Source organism: Takifugu flavidus, chromosome 10 (assembly GCF_003711565.1).
Source record: "Takifugu flavidus isolate HTHZ2018 chromosome 10, ASM371156v2, whole genome shotgun sequence".
NCBI classification, from domain to species: Eukaryota; Metazoa; Chordata; class Actinopteri; order Tetraodontiformes; family Tetraodontidae; genus Takifugu; species Takifugu flavidus.
Window position 1 is genome coordinate 340,137 of NC_079529.1, and position 26,520 is coordinate 366,656.

At 47.7% G+C, this 26,520-nt stretch overlaps 1 protein-coding gene across 7 annotated transcripts in view; it reads right to left on the bottom strand.

Moving 5' to 3' along the window:
* The window catches only part of pou2f2a (POU class 2 homeobox 2a), a 36,929-nt gene extending 27,998 nt beyond the window's left edge, over nucleotides 1-8,931 (bottom strand). For 2 of the 7 annotated variants that reach the window (XM_057045911.1, XM_057045918.1), the window contains exon 1: nucleotides 7,572-8,931. In XM_057045911.1, the coding sequence (XP_056901891.1) occupies nucleotides 7,572-7,671 (100 nt within the window). In that variant the 5' untranslated portion in view covers nucleotides 7,672-8,931. The remainder of the gene's footprint in view (nucleotides 1-7,571) is intronic. The other 5 variants (XM_057045915.1, XM_057045912.1, XM_057045919.1 and 2 more) reach the window with 5 other exon arrangements.
* Between the last annotated feature and the right edge of the window lie 17,589 nt (nucleotides 8,932-26,520).

Consider the following 26,520-nt stretch of genomic DNA (forward strand, 5'->3'; position numbering starts at 1 on the left):
CAAAGCGCTTCATCAGCACTCCTAATTACTGTAAACTTCATTAGTTGGCTGGGGAGCCAACATCTGCTCTCTCTCAGTAAGTACATCCAAATATAACATGGGCCTGAACTGGTGAGCGCACGACTAAAGGGCTGTTGCACAGGTACTGCAGCGATTATTGTGTAATTTCAATTGTAGCGGTGACATTGAAGGAGTTTTGGAGACATTTAGACGGTGCTGATGATACAGTTTCCCTCTAATCTCTTGTGGGCACAGGGCTTTTGGGCGATGCTCTTAAATAAACTGAGGTCTAACGGTGCTATTGTTGCCAGTCTGAAGCAGCAGGTGTGTAGCCAGCAGGTTTCCATGTAGCTCGGCCTGTTTTCACCCCCCCCCCCCCCCTCTATCTTTGATCAAAGCATTTCCTTTCAAGCTTGCCCACCACCACCTTCTGCTGTTCCTCTCTTCTCCTTCCACCACCACCACATCTTCCTCCCATCATAATTTGACTGATGATTACACCTGTCACTCAAGGCAGCATGTGGCCAATTAGGAGAAAGGCTGACGGGGAGGGGAGAGGAGAGGGGGGCGGGTGGGGGGCAGCAGGTTGAGGAAATTTGGGCAACAACTTTTCATCACTTGGCTCTCTCAAAGAGTCTCTTCAGCTTTTAGGTGTGGGAGAAACAAATGTATTCGTTTTTGTTCAATTTTCTTGAAGAGACTAAAGAGACGTCCGTGAGCGACTCTTCCCCCCCCCAGTGCTTTGGCCTTGTTTCGCTCTCTCTTGGCCACTTCAGTGTCTCTCCATGTTCCAGGGTAATCACAGACTAATTTAAAGTCACTTTTGTACACTACCTCTGACTGGTGGTTAAGAGAGCGACCGCAGACCAGGCTTTTATGGGTCTTAATGTGTCCTACAGACACTTTGGCAACCGGGCTGCTGCAGCTATGATGTGGAGAGAGAGAGGGAGAGAGAGGAGAGAGGGAGGAGAGAGAGGAGAGGGAGAGAGAGAGAGAGAGGAGAGGGAGAGAGAGAGAGAGAGGAGGAGAGAGGGAGAGAGAGAGAGAGAGAGGGAGGGAGGGAGGGAGAGAGAGGAGAGAGGGAGAGAGAGGGAGCCGATGGGACATGTGTGAAGCCTGCAGCCATGGCGACTTAACCAGGCTGAAAAAAGGGGGAACGAAAGAGGATGAAAGAGGAGGGAGGGAGAGGGACGTGCATGACAAAATGGACAGAACATGGTAGCGTCAAAAGAAAGGGGAGCGAGAGGTCACTTAGTCACTCCTTCGCCCCCCTCCCCACCACCACCACAGCACCTCCTCCCTTGTCCCCTTTACAAGCAGACAAAGGGGCAGAGGGGTACGGCCCTTGTACAGCAGAAGGAGGGGTGGATGTACCTCCCCCCTCCCCCCTCGGTTTGCAGCCTTTCTATTTACTCCTTAATATTTGCAGGCAGCCGGTGAATATTGGTGACGTGCACGTGCACTGGAGACAACCTCTGGCTGTGTTTGGGTGATCATGGCCTCACGCCTCCCAAACAGTCTCGCTTTCAATACAAAATGTCAGCTGACCACACGTCTACTGGACACAGTGCTACGAAGCAACGGGAGACATGTGAACCATGCAGTATACAGACAGAGTCATTTACAAGGAGGGAGATAAGCAGGATCCCGCACAGCCACAAATCTGTTTTGCCCTCAGCGTGATCATTATCGTCCTTGTTCCCTACAAATACGTCTTTGAAAATTCGCCACATTTCTGGATGAGCCGCCTGAAAGGCTGCGTTTCCCACATGCGTCAGTATTGCAGATGACAACAGTGTTGTCATTTACATAACATTAGGTCACACACTTCAGGTTTTGGTGCTGGCAGAATACATTTGGAAGGATTATCATGGTTTGTGAGTGCACTTTTGAGAGCGTGCAGAGGCCTTGTGCTACAGAGGGAAATGAGTAAACCCAACTTAGAACCCCCCCTTTTGAACCCGTTTCCCTCCACAATGACTGTTTCCTTCTGATTGTACAGATTCAGGGCACCAGCTTCTGTCTAGCTTTATGAATCTATCCAAAGATTCTTAAAATACAGGATTGGCTAGATGCTCTAAAAGAGCTGTAAAAGATGATTATTGCAGCGTCATGGTAATAAAACGAACAGGTTGCGTCTAACATTAAACCTGCACCTGTGAATTCATGCCATGATCTGGACCTCATCTAGTCCTGATATTGTTGTATTGTAATATATTGACACTTCCGGTCCAGGACACACTGCACGAGGGCCAAAACCTAAAGCTCTGTCATCTCTGTAATCACCGTAATCTAGGAAATCTGAAAAAAGCCTTAAAAAGATGCTGATATTCATCTCAGGTGGTTTTGTTTTTATGTGGATTTGCCTCTAAATGCAATGAGAGTGAGACGATGCGGCGAGAGATTGCACTCTGGAGTGGGGGGGGGGGGGGGGGGGGTAGGTGGTGGAGTACAACAGATTAATTTCAGAACAGAGCACTCCTGCCAAGAAATGGATGGAGAGCAGGAAGGATACAGGGGATAAAAAAGAGAAAAATACATCGCAGAGAAAGAGAGGAAGGAGATTAAACATGCATTCAACTCCCACAAAGGGCTGCTGCGCTGCTTTGGAAAGTCTCCCCCTGTGTGTGTGTGTGTGTGTGGTGTGTGTGTGTGTGTGTGTGTGTGTGTGTGTGTGTGTGTGTGTGTGTGTGGGACATAGCTTACAGCAGACATGTCCGCTGCGTCCACCTTACAACCCAATCTGTGAGCACTCTCATCCACCCTCACTCTGAAGGACAGCAGTGGAACCCCAAAGGTTAATAGGACCCCTTCATTACCATAAATCTTATCAGCTAAATGAAATGGAGAGAAGGACCCCCTGATTTAGTCGCCCGCTCCTCTGGTCTAAGGGGAGCCACCCAATCAAACCGCTGGATTTTATTGGTCTTTTTTATTATCTAAATGTACTGGCACATGAGCGGGATGGCAGAGGTGACAGCCTGCGGCAATCAACAACACGTATAAAGACAGCGCCGGGATGAAACATATTGTTGGTCTGTTTTACGACGCCGCTCTTATCTTTTACCATAAAGAAACACAACGTTGAGCCTGTGGTTGTTTGAATACATCCAGACAAACTCTGGTTAAAGGAGAAAAACCACCGGCCACTAAAATCGGCTAATCAACTGCTCAATGTGGTCAGCGGGAGTTGAAAGGCTTGTTTTGACTGCCCATAGCACCAGGCGTGTGATTGGTAGCATGTGGTGAATGCTCATCACCGCCTGGCCATCACTGACCGAGCCCCAACACTCACACACACTCAGAGAATGACAGGATGCCCCCCCCCACACCCCGTAGAGGTCAAGTGTGCTTGAGTTCCCAGTTTGGACATCTTCTGTATGTTAGAGAAGGGGACAGAGAGGGAGACAAATCAATATCCTGAATGGAGTCAGGTGGTTTGTATGTGTTTATTCCTGCTGATGTGTTGATTAACTGCCCCCCCCCCACACACACACACAAATACTTTCATCTATCCCTCTCTGTGTGTGTTCTCCCGGTGATAGGTCTGATTAAGTACCCCGCTCCCTCGGCCGCTGATTAGAACTAATGCCGGGCTGTATTTCATTGGACGCAGCAGCCAAGTGCACAAAATGATTCCTCTGAGTGCAGCTGTGTGCGCGTGTGCCACTTCAGTGTGTATATTTAACACATCCAGCAATAATGGATGCTAATGTAAACGCTACTCTTTGAGCTCTTTAGATGCTGCGACTTTTATGCTGCGTCCCGTTAGGTATTCTCCAAGTGTCCGTGTTGCAACAAGCAGATGTGTTATAACCACTGTTTGGGGACAGAATGATGGTTATTAATACACTAATGGAGATGTACTGTGTTTATGGTATGTATGTGTGTTCCCTTGGAGCAGCCCAATACCACTCAGAGCTGCTAATGAGCTGTGGGACATCATCAGCATTAATACTACATTAGCCTCAACCATCACACACACACATTGCGCACACACATATGACGCACAACGTGCACATCGACGCACCTGCGAATCCATAAAAAAGGTAAACTGTTAATAGGATTAAATGCACAAAAGTGGGATTATTTAACTCTAATCTGAATCCGCGACATCAATTTCCAAATGTATTTTAAACAGAATTATCACTTTGAGAACTCGACGGGATTAAACGTCGCTGTAACCAGCCGGTTCTCTTCCTGCCCGAAGACTTTTTTATTTACTATTTTTTTCCTGGTTTTCAAATGCTCTTATTCTCATTACATAAAAGCATCTGTTAAACATAGAACGTCACGACCGCCGCTGCACCGTTGGGCCTCGTCATATGGTGGGGGGCATCAACGTGGGCCTAATTTAGGTAAATAGCCAAAGCCATCAGTTCCAGAAGCATTCTGCCATCAGCCTGCGTGCATTCAAACCCCGTGGCTGGCTCATATACTGCAATCTAATTCTGCTACCACAGGGGGAACAGAGGAGAGAGAATTGTGTTGTGGCAGAGAGCAGGAGAGAGAGGAGAGAAAGTAAAAAGAAGAGGAGAGGGCTACAGAGAAGGAGAGAAGCAGCTTAATGCAATAAAGCATGTAGTATTGACATCTTTCTCGTGTCTATTGATTCCCCATTATGTTGCTAACAAACCCAGGTTGACATTTTGTCATTTGCAATCATGTTAACACTGCGACTTGCACGCTCCCCTCCACAAACCGATCCATACCCGCTAGTTTGCGCATGTTCTCATCTTTGTGCGCACACACTTGCCCTCTAAGTCTCCAAATGGGTAAGCACACGAATGGGCTGAAGTCATGCATCCCGAACGACAGGCGCCGCCGACATGCAGAGTTCAGACCCTGGACGGGCCAGGAAATTGGGTTCTTTTTCCATGAGATCTGATATTTTTGAATTCAGAGATGGAACAATGCTAGATAAGTGTGAGCTTGGCAGCACAGAAATGGTGGTTAATGGCGTGTGGCCGAAGATAGCCGTGATGAGCCGAATCTAGGTATTGATGTGTCCACGAGAGACGAAGCGAAGGAAGAAAAAACTGCTTCCAGTTTCCCTAATGTCCCACCATATCATATCATACCATCAAATCCTGGACAGTGCGGGGAAACCTGCACTCTCTCTTCTATGTCCCATTAAACTTTCATACAGCAGTTAATGCTGATGGCTTCACCAACCACTTTGCTGCACAAACGCGCCCAGTTCACATCACAAGCGGCCATGACCTCCACCTTCACAGGCGCAATCATATTAAAAATAGAACAAACCCTGAGTGTGTTGGAGCGGCGTCCAGGTGGAAAAACATTCCAACATGCTCGTTTTATTCTATATGATGCTCCGTCTGTTTCATGACTGTGCGCCTGTGTTTGTGTGTGTGTAAGAGTCAAAGAGAGAAAGAGCCCCCACAGGGGTTGTGCATGAGCGCTCGAGGCCTGTTGTAACATGAAAGAGAATGAAAACACAAGGGGCAGTGAGGGGTCAGGATGGGCAGAGTCATACACTCCTGCTGTGACCTCTGACCTTGTGTGGAGCTCTAACTCAAAGGAGTCAAGGAGCTCCTAAATGTTAAAGAGGGAAGTTAACTGGGAGCTTGAGTCAAGAGTTCTAGATGTTAGCCTGTATGTGTGTGTGGGGGGGGGGGGAGAGAGAGACACACTCTGTGGTGTACGGACCGAACGGCGCTGCAAACCCTCTCCGTGTGGAGAGGACAGCTCCTTGTTGTGTATTATCCAACAGGCTAGAATCAGCCCGGCGTTGTAAATCACCTCTATCCCTCCATCTGAGGGATCAGGCGGTCTGCGTACACACCCCATTAGTTCGCCTGCTTATTCAGATGCCGGCCAGGGCCTGGGACACTGCAACATAATGGCTCATCTGTGGGTTTCTCTCACCTCTCCAGCTCAAACTGGGTTTTCCTCTCCCTCCTCGTTTTTCAATCTGTCATCTACTCTCACTTTCCACCAGTTCTCTCTCTCTCTCTCTCTCTCTTCCGCTCCCTCTCTCCACATTTTTTATCTCATTCTGACATTCTCCATTTTTCAACGCACAAGGCGCGAAAACTCCCCGTTCCACTCTCCTTTGCCACATCCTTCCTCCATCTCCCCTTTTCTGTGTGTACATCTCTGGAGATATGCTGGCTAACAGGCCCCTGGTTCCTCTGCTCCTCTAAAGCACCTGTCCCTTCGCTGTCACATGATGTGCACTGGTGACTGCGCACGCGGAGCAAGGGTGAAGCTCGGCATCTCTGGAATCAAATGGACTTGAACTGATGCGGAAATGAGAGGGGAGCTGCACGCAAGGTGACGAAGGCGTCGGGGTTTGTGGCCCTTTAAGAGCGCAGGTGCATACCAACCGAATTTAAACACTTAATGTGCAGTTGGATGCGGCGGATTTCTTTGCACAATGATCGAATGAAATGAAACGTTTTCTCGTTCGTGCCTCTTTAATCCACCGTCCTTGAGGGCGCGCACAGAGGACAGAAAACGCATTAGAGCCCGCGCATCCGTCACAGATGTACCCTTCGGTGAGGGGAGAGGGCTTTAGCAGCTGTTGCATGTAAGAGAAACAGTCGGAGCTGTACTGAGGTAGAACTCTCTCAGTGACACACTAAAGCCAGCCTGGCTGCTCCCACCATGCGTCCCTTTATTCCGCTTCAGCGCAGATGAAACGCAGACGGCGCCCCAGCCGGCACCCTCCCCCCTCCCTGACTCCTCGCTGCCTCCGCTCCGCTTCCCTGCTTTCAACCGCGCAGCAGCAACGAGACACAAGTGGTGTAGTCAATGGAAGTCTATTTCCAACACACGGACGCGACTCCCCCCGACTAACATCCAAATCACAGCAGAACCAGCCACCGCGGCGCGGCAGCGATGCTCTCCGAGCGCCAGGCGCAGGCACGAAGCGCGTGGTTGCGCTGGAAAACCAAAATAATAATGCTAATGACAAAATATGAGAATAAAAAGAGAATATCGCGGCCGTTTCCTCCTTCCCTCGTACACGTCCGTGCTCCTCCGTACACCTACACTCTCCCTATATCTCCCCCTCTCCCTGCTTCCACCGGCCCAAGAATCGATCTCCACAGGATCGATAAGTTGGCATGAATATTCCCTGCCTGCCGAGAGTCTAGTTGGGGAGAGACGGAGGTTGAGGCACAGGCGCAGGCAGTGGAGGAGAGGGGAAGGATGGGGACGGAGACGGGAGAGAAAAATGCGCGGAGAAATGAGCACAGCCGAGCTGGACAATAACTGAGAAGATCGCTCTTCTACGGACGTGGACGCAAGCGCGGAGGTTTTACGCAATTAGCTTTCAATCCTGGTTGGACTTCCCAACGCACACCACAAAGCCAAAATTCGATCTGAACAGCCGCTGCGCGACTGTAGAGGACTCCGTCAAGCCCACAAGCGGAGACGGAGGAGTCTGTGCGCGGTGTGTAAAGTGGGTGTATGGCGCAGAGCTTAGCCGGCCGCCCGTGCATCGGCACCGTGCAAAGTGGGGCGGGTCTGCACGGCCAAGCCTGAACGACATGGAGGATGTGAAGCAGAGAGGAGAGAGAAAACAAACAAAAAAAAGATCTTACCGGAGTTGGAGCGCAGAGCCAGAGGGGACTTGAGGCGCCAGGCGTTGAGGTCAGGGGCAGTTCTCTGAAACACGAACGGCACCGGCAAGGGAACAAACATGATCTTCCTTCGGCTTCTCGTTTTGATGCAAATAATCTGACAGGAGTACTGTAATAAGCTCTGTCCTCTCCTGAAGTTTCTGTCTGCTCTTCGGTCTCTCTGGTAGACAGCTTTGGCAAAGATATTTGGTATGGAGAGCTCACAACATTCGTCGTTAGGTGTGTACACATGTAGTCCAGCTGCGCTCTTTTTTATATTTACATGTGTGGATGTCGACTGGTGTTACTTTTGGTGTGAATATGCATAGAACATAGGCTGGTCCCTCGAGTGCAGCTTGCGGTCCAGACAAACACAGACGGACAGACGGGAGATCCGACCTCGCTTCTATAGGCTGCGTGAAAAGTTCGGTTCCAATTACGGGCCTATTGAAGAAGTGGTGGGACACAAGTGTGCATGTCGCTGACGCCTCTGCTCGCGTTGCACTGCCTCAGCTTTCTCTTTGAGTAAACATAGAGCTCCTGTCATCCCCTTTTCTCCCCGCTAATGTTTCCTCTAGGTGTGAGGCATGAGAACAGTCGCCAGCCTCCTCACGGACCGGACGAAGCTTTGGTATTCGCTTTGTACAATAAGTTACGGTACATAGAAACAGACGCGAGCGCGTGAAAGGCCAGCGGAGGAATAAAGTCTTATTTGGATATCTGTGGTAGGCTATTTGGTTTGATCTATTGTATTTGGTCTCTAGCTGCACGCGCTCCTCGTTTGCATGAAGGCTATTTGTGAGACATTCACCCGTTCGCGCACGGCGGCGGATCGCATCACGGAGCGTCTTTAAAGCTCCCTTCAAGGTTTTCTTTCACTGGTTTTTGGTTGTTGTTTTTTGGTTGTTTGTTGTTTTGTTGGTTGTTTTTTTTTTAAAAGGAAAGAAACCAAGTGGAGAAGGTTATAACGGGGCGCGCACACACAAACACAACGCGCACGCTTGGCCCTGACGCTCCTCCTCCCTCGCACCCTGTCAAAAGGCAGTAATTAAAACGCAATCAATCGATAGGTAAATAAATAAATAAATACAGCGAATAAATAAGATGAGTTATAGAAAAGAGTGGAGCACAAACATGAGAAACGCGCAGAATCCGGCTGCAGTCTCCGGGTTTATCGGAACACTTGCCTATCTCCGTCCATCCGCCTGTGTGTCTTTTTTTGTCTGTTTGTCCCCGTTATTATCTGGGAACCCCAACAGCTCATTCGACCCGGCTCCCTCCAGGATTGTAGCGATCTGCCACAAGGCTGGCCGCAACATTGAGGCGAGAGAAGACCCGCTACTACTCACACATCACCACCCCACCCCCGCACCTCCCTCCCCTCCCTCGCTCCCTCCCCTCCCTTCCTGTCTTCCCTCCCTCCCCTCCCTCGCTCCTTCCTCCCCCTCCCAATCTCCCTCGTTTTCACTACCGCTGCAAAAGGTATCCTGTATTGATTTCTGGATTTTTCCCCTCTTAATAATACGGGCTATAATGATGCCAGTGGTGATCAGTGCATTACTAAAGACCTGCTTGAGGAGTGATGAAGACCCAACATGTGAATCCATGGATACCTCTAGGTGCTCAACACTAACACCGACTAGAATACAGAGCAAAGGCACAATTAAGTTATCTCCACAGCACTTTAAATAGGAGGGATGTCATTAGGTCAGTCAGTTAGCAAGACAAAAAGTAAAGCAGCTGTAGTTTTAAGCACGAACAGCACTTTAGGACCCTGAAACCCAGCGAAACGTTTCCTGCAGTTTAAAAATCAGCTACATCATTTAAAATTGCAGGTAAATTATGTTTAAAGGCTTTTGGGTAAAGCACACGTCATCATCCGAACCAGAGGGGTCCAACTCCTCCCTGTCCCTCCTACCCCCGGCTAGTCATGTGGGCCTCCACAGCATGCCTCGCACAGCCGTGTACACCCCTGCCCTCGCTCCCTCCCCGGTATCGAAATGTTACACGCTGTCAATTACAGGGCAGCATCAGTCAACGCCGGGCGCTTACACACCAGATTATTGTCGATATAGATTTTTAAATAGAAAAATCTATAGCTTAAACATCGCAGTCAATACGGGCAAATCAATAGGAATGAGGCAGATCCCGCTCCTGCAGCCGGCAACATCCCACAGGATTGTTTCTACATGCTCGCTTAATCCTGCAGCTAATCTGGACTTTAAATATATATATATATATATATATATATATATATATATATATATATATATATATATATAATATATATATATATATATAAAGGATTGAAAATAAATAATTGCACCGTCATTACCAGCAGGGTCATCAAGAGACACCCATAAAGGCCAGAAATGTGCTGCGTGCTAAAGTGGCATATTTCTTAATTATGAAAAATGGGCCATTATCAGTTGTAGACAAGCAGGTTTTATTGTCCTTCTCCACCGCATCACGTATGACAGATGACATCCGCAGGTCCAGTGAGAGAAAGAAGGTGATGGAGGAGCAGGAGACAGAGGAGGAGAAAAAAGGGAAGAGGGAGTCGGATGAAGAAAAGTGAGAGTAGGCTAAGAAAGGATGGTGAGGTAAATGAGAAGAGAAGGAGGTGAAGGGGAGAGAGAAAGAAGATGAGAGAGGAGAAAGAGGGAGAGAAGGGAGAAGTGACTGGTTGTCCTTCACAGACCCCCTTTCCTCCACAGAGGGAGCCATGCGCCCCCCCTTTCCCTCCTCCCTACACTCCTTCCAGACAAAAGCAATTATTTCTTGTAGAATGTAGTGTGGTTGTGCGCGTCTGTGGAGGAGAGGAATGGAGGGAGGGTGTGTGAGATTGAAGGAGGGGAAAATAAGATGGTGTTGGAGGGGTGAGGACGGGAAGGTGAGGAGGAGGGATGCTAACACCTACAGCATCCACCCCAGTCGCCCTCCACGCACTCTTCCCACCAAACTCCTCTTTTTCCCCTCCATCTGGCAGCCTCATGGTTAACTGATATTCTAATACCGGAATGAACTATTCATACGTGTGCAAAGGCAACACACACGTGGATGCAGCTGAATTCACAACCTCAAACTTTTAATATTTAAACAAACTCTTTTTTTTTCTTCCTTTGAGTGAAACAAACTCACAGATGAACACACCCGGAATACAAATTTCTGCCTGGTGTTTTTGCATCCGTCCGTCTGTTGGAAAACCCACCTAAATTTCTGAACCTTCGCGGTGCCTTCAGGGCCCCTGCAGCGACTCCCTCTGCTGTTTTGCTCCCCCGGGACCCGGAGAGACCCACAGGCCCGAAAAAGAGGAGCGAGCCAGAGCAAGAGAGAGCATGTGTAAGACGGAGAACAAGAGAGAAAGAGAGCGAAGGCTCCCCTGGGGGGCCGCTCCAGCCAATAACCCCTGCTGGACTGCTCTCATTGCGGGTCCACGCGGCCTCTGATTGCCCACCTCCCTCCTTATCAAACCTTCCAATCCATACAGACACCGAGCTGGTTCCATTGTTTTCAAGGCTGCATCTTCACCACTTATTGAAAATGCTTTTCTGAAATTTTGTCGTTGGCTCTCTTTCCTTTTCTCTTGTTTGCTACTATTCCTGTAACAGATGTAACATTGGAGGCTCGTAATTATTAATTACTGGTGTAAAAATACAACATTATGCTGTTTGATGAGCTCAAAAATTATAACTGTGTGTTGCTAAATGTGTCCTTTTGTGGTTTTCTTTTTCTCTCTGCAGGACATTAACAGGTTGGTAATAACACTTTAGAGGTACTTTCACATAATTCATCATTTCATATTTATTGTCTGAATAGTTTAACATCTGTTTGCCCTCAGCAACTAAAAAAGTTTCAACAGTAAAAATTCTGTAACTCCAAGCTGCATTAAATGCCCCATCGTTACTAAAACAATGACAATAAATGTGTTGTCACCTCATTTTAATGGGGATGATTTTTCTAGCGCTTTTCAAAAGTGCACTTTAAGCGTTCTGGTGCACAGCAGAGAAACACGGGTACAAACAAATTTATTCATAGAAAACAATTTGTTCACGTCTCCACCGCAGCATGTTTTTATGCCATAAGCTTTAGGTCAGGATGTGGCATGAAATATTTATCCAATCAGAGCCAGCCAGAAGCATCCTTAGGCTATACATTAGTCATAACATTGGCCATGCATTAGTCATATTGCACTCTTGGTAATTGGCCATTATTCATTGTGAATGATTGATTTGATGCTGAAAACAGTAGTTGAATATGTGGAAGAAAATTATTTTCATTGTAAATGATGCAGAAAAGCCAAAAGCAACAGTAGGATAAAAGTGGGGATTGAATATGGCCTGTGTCAGAGTGTGTGTGTGTGTGTGTGTGTGTGTGTGGTGTGTGTGTGTGTGTGTGTGTTGTGTGTGTGTGTGTGTGTGTGTGTGTGTGTGTGTGTGTGTGTCTCCGCCTAAGCCGGTGCAACCGTGGGTGTTCGCATCCATGTCATGGTCATAGTTAAATGGTGATGTCATGTTGACAAACGAGCTGGTTAAATTAAATTCTCACTCATCAATAACGGCGTCGGTCGGGAATCAATAGCAGCCAGCGGTGGCGTTGCTGGCTCTGTCAGTGGCCTAACAAGGCCTTATTAGAATGGACAACACTCTCTCACTGTCACCCAATCCCATCTCGGCCCAGCAGCACCAATGACCAGCGCTACTCTCATATCCTCTCTGTGCACAAACACCAATAATACACAGCAAAATGCAATATTCACATAAAGCCATGCTCTGACATGATGTATAGATTTGTCAAGATAATATGGATATGATGCATGAGCTTTTATGAAGTTTGTTTGTGTGACAGTGTGTGTGTGTGTGGGGGGGGGGGGTGTGTACTTGGCCAGTGTCTTCGGATCCCAACCAGCTCAGGTTCGACCAAGAGGATCAATCCCAGACCACACGTAAGTATCCAGGAAGGAAAAGACGTGCACGTGTGTGAGCACGGTGGCGATGCCTCGGCAGCAGGACTGAAACTCCAGAGCCTCACGCTCGCTGGGAGACAAATGTAGGACAGAAGGAGTCCAGACGGACGGACGGATGGACGGACGAGCCGTGACCGCACTCTTATCTCCCTGCATCCCTCAACTTTTCTCCCTCCGTTCCTTTTAAAGTACAAGCAGCTGATCCAGCTAAAGCCTTTGTTCTTTCTGTATTCCTCGTCTTTTTTATTAGTTTTTATTAACTTTTCCTCCCCCCTCTCTGTCAGCACTCTCAATAATCAATGCTGATATATTGCCAATATCCAGCTAAGTCCCTCGTGCCGTCTTTCACCGGGACTCTCTTATTGGGGGAGATTGGCCCAATAATAATGATATTTATTATAGATATTTATTATCAGGGTCTGTGGCGGTGCTACTGAAGACTAGGTGGGCTGCAAACTCAGCTAGCAGAGACATGGATGTACACACAGAAGAACGCACACATACACAAACTCTCTCTGGGGCTCTTTAATTTACACCGGTAATATCAGGCGATTATTCCCCACACAGATAGTGTGGGGTTATCAGCAGTGTTGGCGCGGCGGCCATAATCGTCTGTGTATTCACTCAACATTATGGAGCCCACAGCACCTGTGTGTGTGTGTGTGTGTGTGTGTGTGTGTGTGTGTGTGTGTGTGTGTGTGTGTGTGTGTGTGTGTGTGTGTCTGTAGAGTGTGGTGTTCACCTATGGCAGCCTGGTGGTGCTCAGCAGTGTTTAGAAGCCAAGGAAGGGTTGATGGGAGGGGTCAAGATTCAAACAGTGCTTGGTCAGGGGAGGGGATGCAGGAGAGAGGGGACTGGACAATCTGGCCTCTCACCCCCTCCACCTCCACCCCCCCGTACAGCCTCCAACCCCCCCAGGCCTCATCTACACCTCCTCCATCTCCCTCCATCCCTCCAGTAGCCAAGGCCCCAGACGGTAATCCACCCCAGTGCTCCTCATCCTTTCATGTATTGATTTCCTCTCCTGCGCCACGGTTACATGTCGCACCCACGTCATTGGGTCCTGGCTGATTCTGTGACCAACCCCTCCCCTCTCTGCCTCACCCGTCCACCCCGCCCCACCCGGCAACGCTGCCTTCAACAACAACAACAACAACTTAAATGGGGTGGTTGGGGGGGGTGGTTGGGGTTGGTGGGGGTATGAGGGGAAGGGAAAAGAGCGGGAGGGGTGCTGGAAGGGAGGGAAAAGAGGGCAGATAAAGCACTGCAGTATTTCAGCTAAGCAACCAGCATTTTACAGGAGTAGAAACAAACAGCAGCAGATGGAGAGAGAAATGGCAGGAAGAAAAATCTGCCCTGGGGAGGGATGGGGGGGTTACAGAGGATATTGTGAAAATGATCAGAGTGCGACACACGGCCCAAGTCCATGGCCAGACGTTTAGGGGGAATTTTTCTGGCAGAGAAATTCCTCACAGGAGCCTTTTTGCTAATTCTGAAGGCAGATTTGGGGGAATAAAAGCAGCCAGGGGTCATTTTGTGAGTATGGGGGGTAATTACCAGAGCTGCGGCCCCTTTACAGAGGGTCTCTGAGTCTTTCAGTGATGCAGCACATCCACAGCTGTCGCGGAAGTTGGTGAAATTTTAAGCTTTAGATAAAACTGGTGACTTTGATGCAAATCTGCATTTTAAAACATCAACATCTGCCTGTTTAAAACGAGCCGCAGCGATTCACCCTGACATCAGAGCGAACGGATGAAGTGTGTATGATACCGCAGGTTCAGAGTACGACAGGCCAAGGTTATGTTTGGAGTGTATATTGGATGAGGGGTGTGTGTGTGTGTGTGTGTGTGTGGTGTGTGTGTGTGTGTGGTGTGTGTGTGTGTGTGTGTGTGTGTGTGTGAAAGGTGTCTGTCAGGCCGAGGACACTGTACTCTGGGTTTGGTGATGTATGTGTGTGTCTCTTAGGCATGTGTTTATCTGCATGTGTGTGTGTGTGTGTGTGTGTGTATAGGTCAAGACTAACATCAGCCTGACCCAGGGCCAACAATCAGATATTTTGTTACTAACCAAAAGCCTATTTTATATTTCCTCTCACTGCCACCGTCACTGTGTCCACGATCTCGTGGCGCTCTTTAAATCGCCGCTCTTTGATGTCATTGAGGAGGGTTTCATATTATCCCCGATGACGACAGCAGTATTGAAGTTTTTCCACTTCATGTTGCTGACAATAGTTGCTTCTTCTTGCCTGCCAATTGAAAGCACTTATCATAAGTGGATCTACAGAGAGTAAATTGTAATTGCAACACAGTAATGCTACATATGGGCCATATTTTGTGTGTTGTGCAGGGCACTTAACTGCACGCTGAGCCTGAGAAGCAGCAAATGACTTTAGAAAAGGTTAGCACAATTTGGTCAAGTACGGCGCTATAAAAAGAAAACGCTATCAACTGAATGCCTGAATTTGAGTCTCAACACACAGAAAAGGTCAAATGTACACACACACACACACACACGAACACACACACACACAGACATACACACATTCATATACACACACACACACACACGAACACACACACACACAGACATACACACATTCATATACACGCGCACAGACATATACACACACACATACATACACACATACTGTATACACATACATACATACACACACACAGACATACACACATACATATACACACACACATACATACACACATACTGTATACACATACATACATACACACACACATACATACACACACACAGTTTCTTCTCCAAATGTGAAAGAAAGGAGCTATATTGTATAGTTTATCTTTACAGTTTAGCCTGCCTGCACACAGACACACAGACACACAGTCACGCAGGCAAGTGCACACAGACAACCACACACATGGTCACTGAAGCATACATGGACACACACACACACACACACACACCACACACACACACACACACCACACACACACACACACACACACAACACACACACACACACACACACACACACACACACACACACACACACACACAACACACGGATACAGCCAATTAGGTCCACCACCTTCAGAGAAACACCACTGGGCATGTAAGATTCAGAGTCCAGCGGGCCGCCAAAGCCTAACACAGTCATAAGCCAGAAATAACACAGACACACACACACACACACACACACACACACACACACACACACACACACACACCTCAGTAGGCTCTGCAGACCATGTGAAATAGCAGGTCAAAGACACACCAGTCTATTCCGTCTCTGACATTTCCGATATCAGTCGATTCCTCATAAAGCTCTGGTCACTTATAAAGTAACTCTTTCTTTACACGTGAACATTTTCCACCCCAGCAGCAACCAGGCCTGAAACATGCTGCAGTCCATCCTGCCGCTGGTTATCGTTACACACTTCATCCTCTCACCTGTTTCCAGTTTTTTCACCTGAGACTCCACCACAGGCCTGTTGAAAAGGAGGAGCAACGCGGCGCCGGCGGGCGCAGATTTGGTGTAAAGAGTTCTTTTAGTCTGCCGTGTGAGGGGAAGACATTTGCTTTTCTTCTTCTGCTGGGTTAATTCACTGCCCTGTGACCAGTCAGTCTATTTACCTAACACCGATCTCTTCCCTTTCCCCCTTTTCCTCAATCCTTTTCTCTCCGCCCGGCAAACAGCGGGGCTGTGTGAGCGAGCGCGCAGGAGATTTAGAGAGGGGATCAATAAGAAATTTAAAAATCAATGCACTTAGCGCCAGGAAATCAATGGGCCTAATCGGGATGCCAATCGTCCCAGTCAAAACAATTAAGAGGGAAGAAAAATGTTTAACAACCTCCCCCTTGCTCACACGGACACGGAGCGAGAGAGGGGAGACCCAAAGAGGAATATCAGAGGGTGACAGACAGGACTGAGATGGAGAGATATATGGGAAGGAAAGGCTCAGGAGAAAAGGCTCAAAGCTTAGAACCAAGAAGAGCAAAATTGGAGGGAGGGGCGGAGAAAGGCAGGGAGCGAGGGACGGCGGGAGATAAAGGACGGCAGGAGTGGGATGCACCGGGGTGACGGTGGCCGCGGTGGGAGTGTGTCGCAGGATCGGGGCGGAACACGGGAACGTTAAAGAGCCGAGCTTCATAGATGAGGTTTGTGATCAGAAAAATCTAAAGCAGCACCCTCCCGGTGGAACGCTGGGGCTAATCAAAGGCATCTGGCGCCGGGACCCCCCACACACAGTCGTCCTCCGTGGACGGCCCGTCGCCTCACAACCACGCGGGAAACGACCTCCGAATTAAGCAACATCTTCTAGAAGGTGCCAGGTGTTGGGCAGCATCAGCACCCAGTGAGGAGGCAGCTCGGGCTAATGGCAGAACGGGCTGCTGGTGGTGGTGGTGGTGGTGGAGGGGGGTGGGGGGGCTAATTTGGGGTCAATCAATAGATCTCCCCTCTCTCTATCTTCTGCCTGCTCACCACGCTAAAATCAATGAGAAAGCCAATAGTTCTCCGCCCTAGTGTGGATTAGTGAACACAAAACTAATCAGCCAGTCAGTGAAACTGACATCTTGGCTATTAACCTATTGATACGGGAAACACGTGTTGAACACACACTGTCACACACACCCACACAAATACAGAGGCACATTCCGATGCAAGCGGTTGTGGCGTGCACGGAGAGGAATCCCCGGGTGTTGGAGGTGCCGACCTGATCAGGTCTGAGTGGCCTCGTGCGGCCCAGGAGAGGAGTGGCGTAGTCCTCCATCCCAACATTACAGAGTCAATAATTGTGTTACGGTTTTACAACCATTGAGTAACAAACTAACAGGCTTCCAAACAACCACCATCCGCTGTGGTTTCGTGGCCTCCAAACTCAACGCTTAAGCTGAATTCAGGGTTTTTTTTGACAAAAGCTGTCAGGACTCGTCTCTCCAGGGTCTGACTTTGTGCAGCTTCCGTCTGCCAAACATGCAGGCAACAGTCATCCCGGTGCCTTGCACTTGGAGCCTGAGCTTCCTGGCGCTTCCTGATGCTTCCTGACGCTTCCTGATGCTTCCTGACGCTTCCTGATGCTTCCTGTAACTTCTGTGATTTCATAGCGTCGCTACGTCGTTGTCGTCCCCGAGTTTTACAAAGGTCAGGTCAGGTCAGGTCAGGTCAGGTCAGGTCAGGTCAGGTCAGGTCAGATAAGATAAGATAAGATAAGATAAGATAGTCCAGTATTTTTCTGAGTAAAACCAGTAAATCTGTGGTATAGAATAAATCTATGGGGGAAATACAACATACAAATACAACTAAATTAAACTAAATTAAATTACAGATTTTTTTGGCACGTTTGAAATGATGAATGAAAGTGCTTTCCTCCCAATAAATAACTGTTTTAGAAAAAAAAAAACACTCCTAAAAATACAGAAAAACCAAACTGAGAGATTTGTTTCAATCCCAGGAAATTCTCGTTATTCCCAGTTTCTCTCCGGTTGGACATCACGCCGCAGCGAATCCCGAACTCACAGGCCTCATCTCTTCTCTGGGATGCCTGGCTTTAAGGTCAAGGCGGGCAGAATCCAAATGGCCGTGTTTGGATTCCAGCTTCGCTGTAATTCAGGTTTTAGCCACTGACCAGCTCAGCCAGTTAGGGGAGAGGAAGCATTTTTCCAGGAGGAGAATGCATGTTTGCCTCTGACGTTACAGCGGGGACCGTAAATCTCACACATGGAGGGGGATTGTTGTTTAAGGTGGTGATAAACAACAGAAACTACAGGGAGTCGGGGGTTAAATTTTAATTTACAATGCAGTGGGTTTGGCATGAAAGACAGATAACTCAGATAACTCAGAGTCACAGATCAGCGATTGTCAGGAATCATGTTAAGAGCCATAAATTGCACTTCCAAGAAGGCGTTGTGGTGTTTTTTAGAAGTAAAAATGCCTCGCTAAGTCTCCTCAGGAAGATAAAATAATGTGCACCTTACTCTTAAGAGCAGCACTACACAAGGATCATTTTTCAAAAATAACAACCTGACTAGCTTTCATCCCTTACTTTTGAAAACCCTCTTGTTTTCTGAGATTGCCTCTCCTTCCTCTGTTCCTTTCTCCCCCACTCCTCCCCCCCTCCTCTCCCGTCTCTGTCATGTTTTAGTTTTCATATGTTGGTTTTGTTCTTCCTCATTTTCCCCTTGTGTAAAAAAAAAAAAAAGGAAGCTCTGAAAATAGGATGAGTGAAAGGGGGGAAGGCAGGAGGCAAAAGCGGCGACTGCGTTGGTGAAATCACTGTCTGCAGCGCTGAGACCGGCTCTTTGTTTTTCCTCTTCCTGTTTTTCTGCACTGGCAGTTACGGACTACAACAGCAGCCCCAGAACTCCATCCATATACATCACAGGCTGCACCCCAAACCTCATGACAGTGCTGAATTACTGTATACCAATGTGGTTTTCTCAGCATGACAAGAGGAACAGCAGTGATCAGCCACAGGCAGCTGCATAAGAACAGCCGTTAAACCACATCCACACACCAGCTGTTTGAAAGGCCAAATCCGGCGCGTGCGTGTTTTCTTGAATTAGTTATCAAGCGTGCACAGAGTGTGACAGGCGAGGCAAAGAAAGGATAACTGTCTGTCTTTCCCTATCATGTTTTTTCCTGCCTCTCGACGTCCTCTCGGCAATCCTGTTAGACGCTAAAGGCACGGAGAGAATGGAAGTGAGAGCCGTGTGAAGTGGAGTGGATTCTGCTTTCTTTCCTCTTTTTCCCCCACGTGTCTCCCACCGACTTTATTTTCACGGTGGCCCGAGCATGAGAGGCCGCCGTTTGCACAACCAGGCTTTACATTTGGGCTTAATCCACGCCTGTTCCTCCACACCGTGGTTACGGTGGAGATGGCGAGCGGGAAACTTGCAGAAAGAGCGAGAGACACAGAGAGATGGAGTGACGGAGAGAGAGAGAGGGCGAGAGTGTGAAGTGGCACTGTGGAGATGTCCAGGCAAGTCCGGATTCATTGGTTCCATATAACATTCCTATTCCACTCTAACAGACAGATGCTACCATTCCAGGAGAATGCAATCCTGATTTCTCGCTTGAGACCCAATATCTGCACCATACAAATAGGGCGCGTGGAGGGAATGTGATACAGACTCGGAATATGGCTCTTTCTTCTTATCCTGCTCAGCCACATTGATGTTCTTTGAGCCTTTCATTGCTCAGCCAAAATGAAGTCTTTCAGGGTGGGAGCCGTTGCCAGATTAAGAAAACATATCCCATTTTGTAGAGCATGGCAGGGACTCTCTTGTTATCTGAATAATATGAGCAGCGCTGAGGTGGCACCGAAAATTTATTTGTGAAACTTTTATGTGGTCAAATCTGGGGGGGAATTATAGCCCAGATGCACAAGGAAAAACCTCAAATGATGAGAGTGAAAGCAGGTTTCCACAGCAGGTTCAGCCCCTTTCTTCTTTTATTCCAGCAACATTTAGAGATCTTCTCATTAAAGGAGGCTTTTGGATGCTTTATGATGGGAAAACGTGGCTCAACAGAAATGCAGGATCTTGAGACGAGGCTGCTGGCTGCACCCTCGGAGAAGCCGGGAGGAAATCGCACCAGCCAAATCACAGAAAATTGATCACAGCCGACAAAATGGCTGCAGCGACTAAAACGGGTGCGGGCGAGAGCTCAGTCAGGACGGGGAGAAGCCGCAGGGTGCGGCGCCGCGGCCGTGACGTCTTTCAGCTCATCATCTCAATAAGAGATGAGCTAAACTAACGATGTCAATAATAAATATGAAATATGCGCATGCTTACACTTAGCTTAATGAGCATCGTTAGTGGGACATTAGCAGCAGGAATATTATGATAATATTATTAGTTTGCTTAGTTGGAAGAGTTGCACCATCATCATTATTCACTGAACAAGATTTAAAAAGATGAAATAGTCCCGTGTCGAGCTTCACTGTCTTTTGTTTGGGATGCGTTAACGTCTGTTAGAAATGTCCAGATCAGCGTGGCACAAAACGATAATTGTGGTTTTGCCTGTATGTGTAATAACATAAAGTCCGAGCAGCAGGTGAGCGATCGGTTCACGCTGACCTCACGTCATCAAAGCTTCCATCCCAGCTCACGATGAACCAGCAATGCACGCCTTCTCCAATCAGACAATCATCAAAATAATAATATCATTTCCTCTCCACTCTTCCTCTGCTTTTATCAGACCAACAGGAACAAAGCTGAATCAATATCTTTGTCTTTTTTAAGAAGAAAGATTTTAGAAGGTAGGAGAATTCCACAGTTTTGCACTGAAAACATTCTCACAAATGCATGTTTTTGTTTCATTAAAATTAACATTAAATTATTAAAATTATTGCAGAGGGTTGACGTGAATTTTTAAGATACAAAAATAAATATTTTTGAACAGGCTGGAACAGGGAGGTCCAAGCAAGCGATGCAAAAAAAAGAATAAAGGGGGGGGGGGGGGGGGGGGGGTGCAACAAAGAAAAACAAAAGAGCCTGGAGAGATAAAGAAGAGAGAATAAGGTGTGCTGCAGTCATCCGGGGTGTGGAAGAGGGTTTATGCTGAGAGGTGGCATGTTCAGACGTGATAGACACACAGCAGAACAGGGAGGAGGTGGGTAGCAGAGGTACGGGGAGAACAATTGAAAAGGGCGAGTTGAGAGGGAAGGAGAGATTTGGGATTAAGGAATGAGTGCGGGGCAAAAACGAGGAGGATTAGGGCAAAGTGAGAGGTGGCTGTGAGAAGCTGCAAACAGGAGAGCAAGAGACTCTGAATGAAGAACTGTACAGAGCTTTTGACGGAGCAGGGATAAAAAGATGTATTTTTCCTGCTTCCTCTGTTGTCTGCTCCCATCGGTGGGCAACATCCCGCTGTTCTCTCCTCCTCTCTGCAGCCTTCTTCCTTGTCTGACACAGTGGGAAGACAGGGAACCCTGATCCGGCAAGACAGGCCGGCTGCTCTCTGCTGCCGCTCACAGGCCGACGGTGGCCACTGCAGGCCGAGCTGGCCAGCCCAGCTGAGACCTCACCTATCGGCCTGAGTGGCCATCATCAATCCGCCACAATAGCCTGGAGGAGGCCAGGGGATATGGGATGAGAGGCAGAGGGATGTGGCTGTGAGGCTCTCGATGGGTAACACAAGACGCTAACACTGTCAAGAATTAGTACTTTTATTCCTGCCGGCCATCTGAGAAAAAATATGTGGGTACTGGTGAAATCTACTAGCATCCCTCACAGTCAGTGTGAAGATAATCTGGTTTTACTGGTTTCCAAAAGATCTCTGACGCCGTGATCTTCATAATCTCGCACCCCCGGAGGGAGGGTGAGAATAAATGTGTTTCTTTGCTATCATTCCATGGTAATTCCACACGGTTTTTACGTTCCCACAATGTAAATACATTTCTTTAAGCATTTAGTAATTATCTACAGTTAACAGTGAAAACTGTGATTTATTCACAAAACACAACAATTACAAGAAAAATCACAGTCACCCAAATTGTAGATTTTAAAAACAATCAAATTATGAGGGAAATATAATAATAACTAATAGTTCTTACACATGTGAATCCCTACATTAATTACTCAGATACTCGGTTCAAGTTATTAAAATAAATGTAACCGAATGCAACTTTTGCTTTAGACTGAATCCACTGAGCTGTTTAATTTAGGCTTAAATTCATCAAACTATAGCAACAATTTCACTGATGTTCAGCTTTTCGCTTGGACGTCAATTCAAGGCTAAATTACGGAAAAAGAAAATTAAACACTTTTCAAAAATAGCCGACTCAAATCAGCCCAAAAAATTCAACTGCAGACATCATGGATTCAATTAAATTAATTTATACGGATGTGTCATCACGTTTTTAATATTGTTTATGTATTTGGAGCTTTTTTAGAATAATTCTGAGGTTTTTACAGCGATTCTCCTTTTTCCTGCGTCACCGAGGGAAGAAGCTTGATTAGCACCACACATGCCTCAGCAACCAAGGACTCGCGCTCATTTCTGTAGCATCATCACAACTCAGGTCTTGGACCTCTCATCAGCCCTGGCCACTGTGCTAATCCTGCTTTAGCTACACGCATGTAAAGAAGCTAACGTCAGGGCTGCTCGGAGCCGTCGCTGGCTGGAGACGCTGGGCCGCAGCCAGCAGGTAAAATGGATGACGGTCCTGAGGAGGACATTCTACCACCCTGGTCATTGAGAGGCGGGGAGGTAGCCATTACCGACTGACCGTTACGGTGACAAGCAGTAACGCCGAGGCTTCACTCGGGGGAATTAGGTGGTGGACAGATAATGGGATGTGCAGAGGTTGCCTGGACATTTTACGGCTTTGTTCTTTTTTTCTATATTTTTTATCTATGTTTATACGTGCTGTGTTGTGCGTGTGTGTGTGTGTGTGTGTGTGTGTGTGTGTGTGTGTGTGTGCGTGTGTCTAGAGTAGATAGCACATATTTGCTAATCTGGAGGGGGTAGCAGCAGAACGGGGGTAGGGTCAGAAGCCAGGGTTAGGTGTTAATTCACTGCTTCGAACCAAAGCCGAGCACCAAAACGAGGGGAGGCTGCAGCAGAAGCGTCGGACAAAAACCACCAAGGAGATTCTCAAGGTCCACTGTGGTAAAACCGGCACCCCATCTCCCCCCCCGCCGGTTCTCTCACCATTCACTTTTATTTATCACCTGCCGGTCCTAAAAATGCCCCCCCCCCCCCCATCTTGCCTCCTGTCTGTGGCCGGTCCGGTCTGCTACCACCTCCCCCCAGCTGTTAGAGCCCACAAAGGTCAGCCAGTCTGCAGGGTCATCAGTCTAGGATGGAGCTGACCCCTGACCCTCGGGTCCTTGATGTATTCCAACCACAAACCGGCAGACACGCTCACATAATGGACATGTGCGGCCTCACAAGAGGCTGGTTCCTTTGTGGTCATTTTTGATCAATTTATCAATTCTCTTTTGTCACCAATTCGAGTCCATCCGGCTTCCGTCTACGAAGCTGCTGAATCGAGCGCTCGGGTCGGAAAAAGAGGAGCCATTAAGCACAAAATCTGTGTGAATGATCGATCCGACCACAGTTCATCAGCTAATCAGTCCAGTGATGATCCACTGAGGCGTCGGCCCATATAAATTAATCTAATCAAATATTTGGATTTTTCTGCCCCTTTTAAAAATGATAGTTTTACTAATAAAGTAACTATTTCCCACCCTGGTTATATATAAATGTGGTGCTCTGAATTAAAGCAGGGAATTAGTTTAAAATATCCACGTAACCTGATCCAAATGAATCCGTTCAAATCACCTTTTTACACTAGAATCTAATTTATTAAAAATAAACGTGTGAACCCAAACTGGTGGAAACAACCTACAAGGTTTCAGCATTAGAACTTTTTAGGCCAGTTCTGTCCCAATATATTCCACATATATGCGGGTCACTGCTGGCCCCTTCCTCTCACTCAAACGATGCATCGTGCAATTGCAATCTTTCCCCTTAATTGAGGAACTGACCAGGCGACCTTTGACCCGCAGGTCATTACCGCATTGTGCGCGGGGCCGCGGAGAGCAGCAACACCATTTGGGAGGGGAGTCGTGCGCAGAAAATGGATTAATTTTGTATGGTGCCCGATACAACTGGAAGGAGCCGGTGAGAAGCGCTGCAGATATGGAGAGAGCAGCCAAATCTGAGCCGGTAAACCGTTCAGACAGGCTGCGTGCGCGTTAACTCCGACCAGAAAATTGAACTTGCAGGTGTCGCGGTCTGTTTTAAGTTGATAAGGCGCAGGACCGGGTGTCCATTTGGATGTCACCCCTTCAAAAAAAGTCCCAGCCTGTTATTGTTCCTCTCGAGCAAATATTCTTATTATCTTAATATCAATCACTTCACTGACGCTCAGATTGGAGCAGATTTTCACGCGCGTGCTCGCGCACATCGCGGCGTGATCATTGTTTGAGAGCATTTTATTACAACGTGCCTTTTTTTGGCTTATTTATTCATACAGAACATATGTCCAATATATAAACTGCATTTAACTGCTTATTAATTCGAATCGTTTTAAAGCGATTCGACTTCTTATCTCGATGGTTTTGTGCCGATTTTGCGCGGATTTTTATAGGATCTTTTTGCATTTGCATCTCGTTTACACGCGTTTTGGTTCATTAATGAGTTCCGTTTCGTGTATTTTGTTGCTCTTTTAATTCTAAAAATAAAACGGGGAATAACATTTTTCTTTACGATTTCGGGTTCCAAAAAAAGGTCCTGGACTCAGTTTTCGGTGGCACCGGTGGGAGCCTCGAGTCCAGATAAATGAGCCCCTCTTTGAGAGAGGTGCTGTAAAAAATGGGGTCATTTATTTTTATATTAATGATTTCATTTCTAGAAAGGAATATTTCATCAGCGCGCGACAGATTAATACTGGTTTAATACCGAATTAATAATTACACGATTGTGTGAGCAGAAATAGATGGAAATGCATTTTATACTCACCTGAGCTGCTAAATACAGGTAATAACTAAATGAAACTAAATAAACCAGAGGGACATGGGATCCGACACACAGCTTCTCATCACAAAATGACCCACGATTCAATTTGAATTTTGCGTTCGCTGCAAACGCAACGAGACTCTTAAAACTACCCCAAAGCCCGAGTTAAAACTACCCCAAACCCCGACACAGGGAGTTTACTGCAAAATTACAACGGTCACCATGGTGACGACGGCAAATTACACACACACCGACACACACTTTGGTATGTTCTGATTAACGCTGAACAATTAGATTTTAATAGATTATAAAACACGAGCCGCAGCAAAAGGACAAGTGTGTGTGTGTGTGTGTGTGTGTGTGTGTGTGTGTGTGTGTGTGTGTGTGTGTGTGTGAGGGAGGGAGAGAGGTGAAGAAGTGAGCAACACTTGACATGTTTCTGTTCACCCTTTCAAAGAAGAATAAACATAGAAAATCGTAATAAACTAAAACATGTCGTCGTTATGACGCAGTTATAGATGATGTGCAGAATTGAAACCTGCAACAATTCAAGCGGAATATCCCGTCACATTTGCTCTGCTGAGCACCACGCGCAGCGGCCGTTCAGGTCACGTGTCCGCTGCTGAACATCCCACCTTCATCACACCTTCACCACACCTTCATCCCACCTTCATCACACCTTCACCACACCTTCACCACACCTGCTGTTCAGGACGGTTTCATACGAGATGAAGCTACAGAGGACGAGGAGCAGCTCGCGCCAGCACAGGTCCGAGCTCTGGACCGTCCAGGTGCTGCAGGTGCTGCAGGCTAATAAAAGCTTTAATAAAACAGGTGTCCGGTGTGATGCGGTCGAACTAGTGCACGCAGAGTGAGCAGGTGAAAGAAGTGCACGTGTTAAACTAATGATTTGATCGTTAGTCCAATTAGCACCAGCGCCCCCAGAACCCAACTCCGAACCCACACAGATCACTTGACGCCTCAGAAATGAGAAAAAACCAATAAAAAGAACCAGGAGAGGATCAATAAGACGGTTCGAGTCTATAAAGTGGAGCTGTGGACGCGGCGGCGGCGGCGGCGGCGGCGGCGGGAGCGCAGCGGCCATGCGGACGGAGCGGGAGCGCACACCGGTCCGCTCTGCTCCTCTCTTCCGCGCCTCTGCCCGCGCGAGCTCACAGCTCGGCCTTATAAAGCCCACGGAACCCCTCCTTTTAATTGATTTTCTCATAATTAACTCAGTCTGTCCATCGATTTCCCCTCGGTGCCGTACAGCCGTGCTCGGCGTTGGGGCGATCTTCCGCCGTCGGGACTCCAGCGAGCCACCGACCTGGGTGATTTAAATCCTCGCGGCGCGCGTGAATTTGGGCTTCCCTGCGCCAGGCTACAGCCCACGTCGTGCACAAATGAAGACGCAGGATGCGTCGAAGAAACCGGCCTCAGCAGCCACCTGTGCGCCTCAACCCAGACGTGGCCCTTCACAATTATGGATCGCAAAACAAAGAGGAAACCGGCTGAAGTGG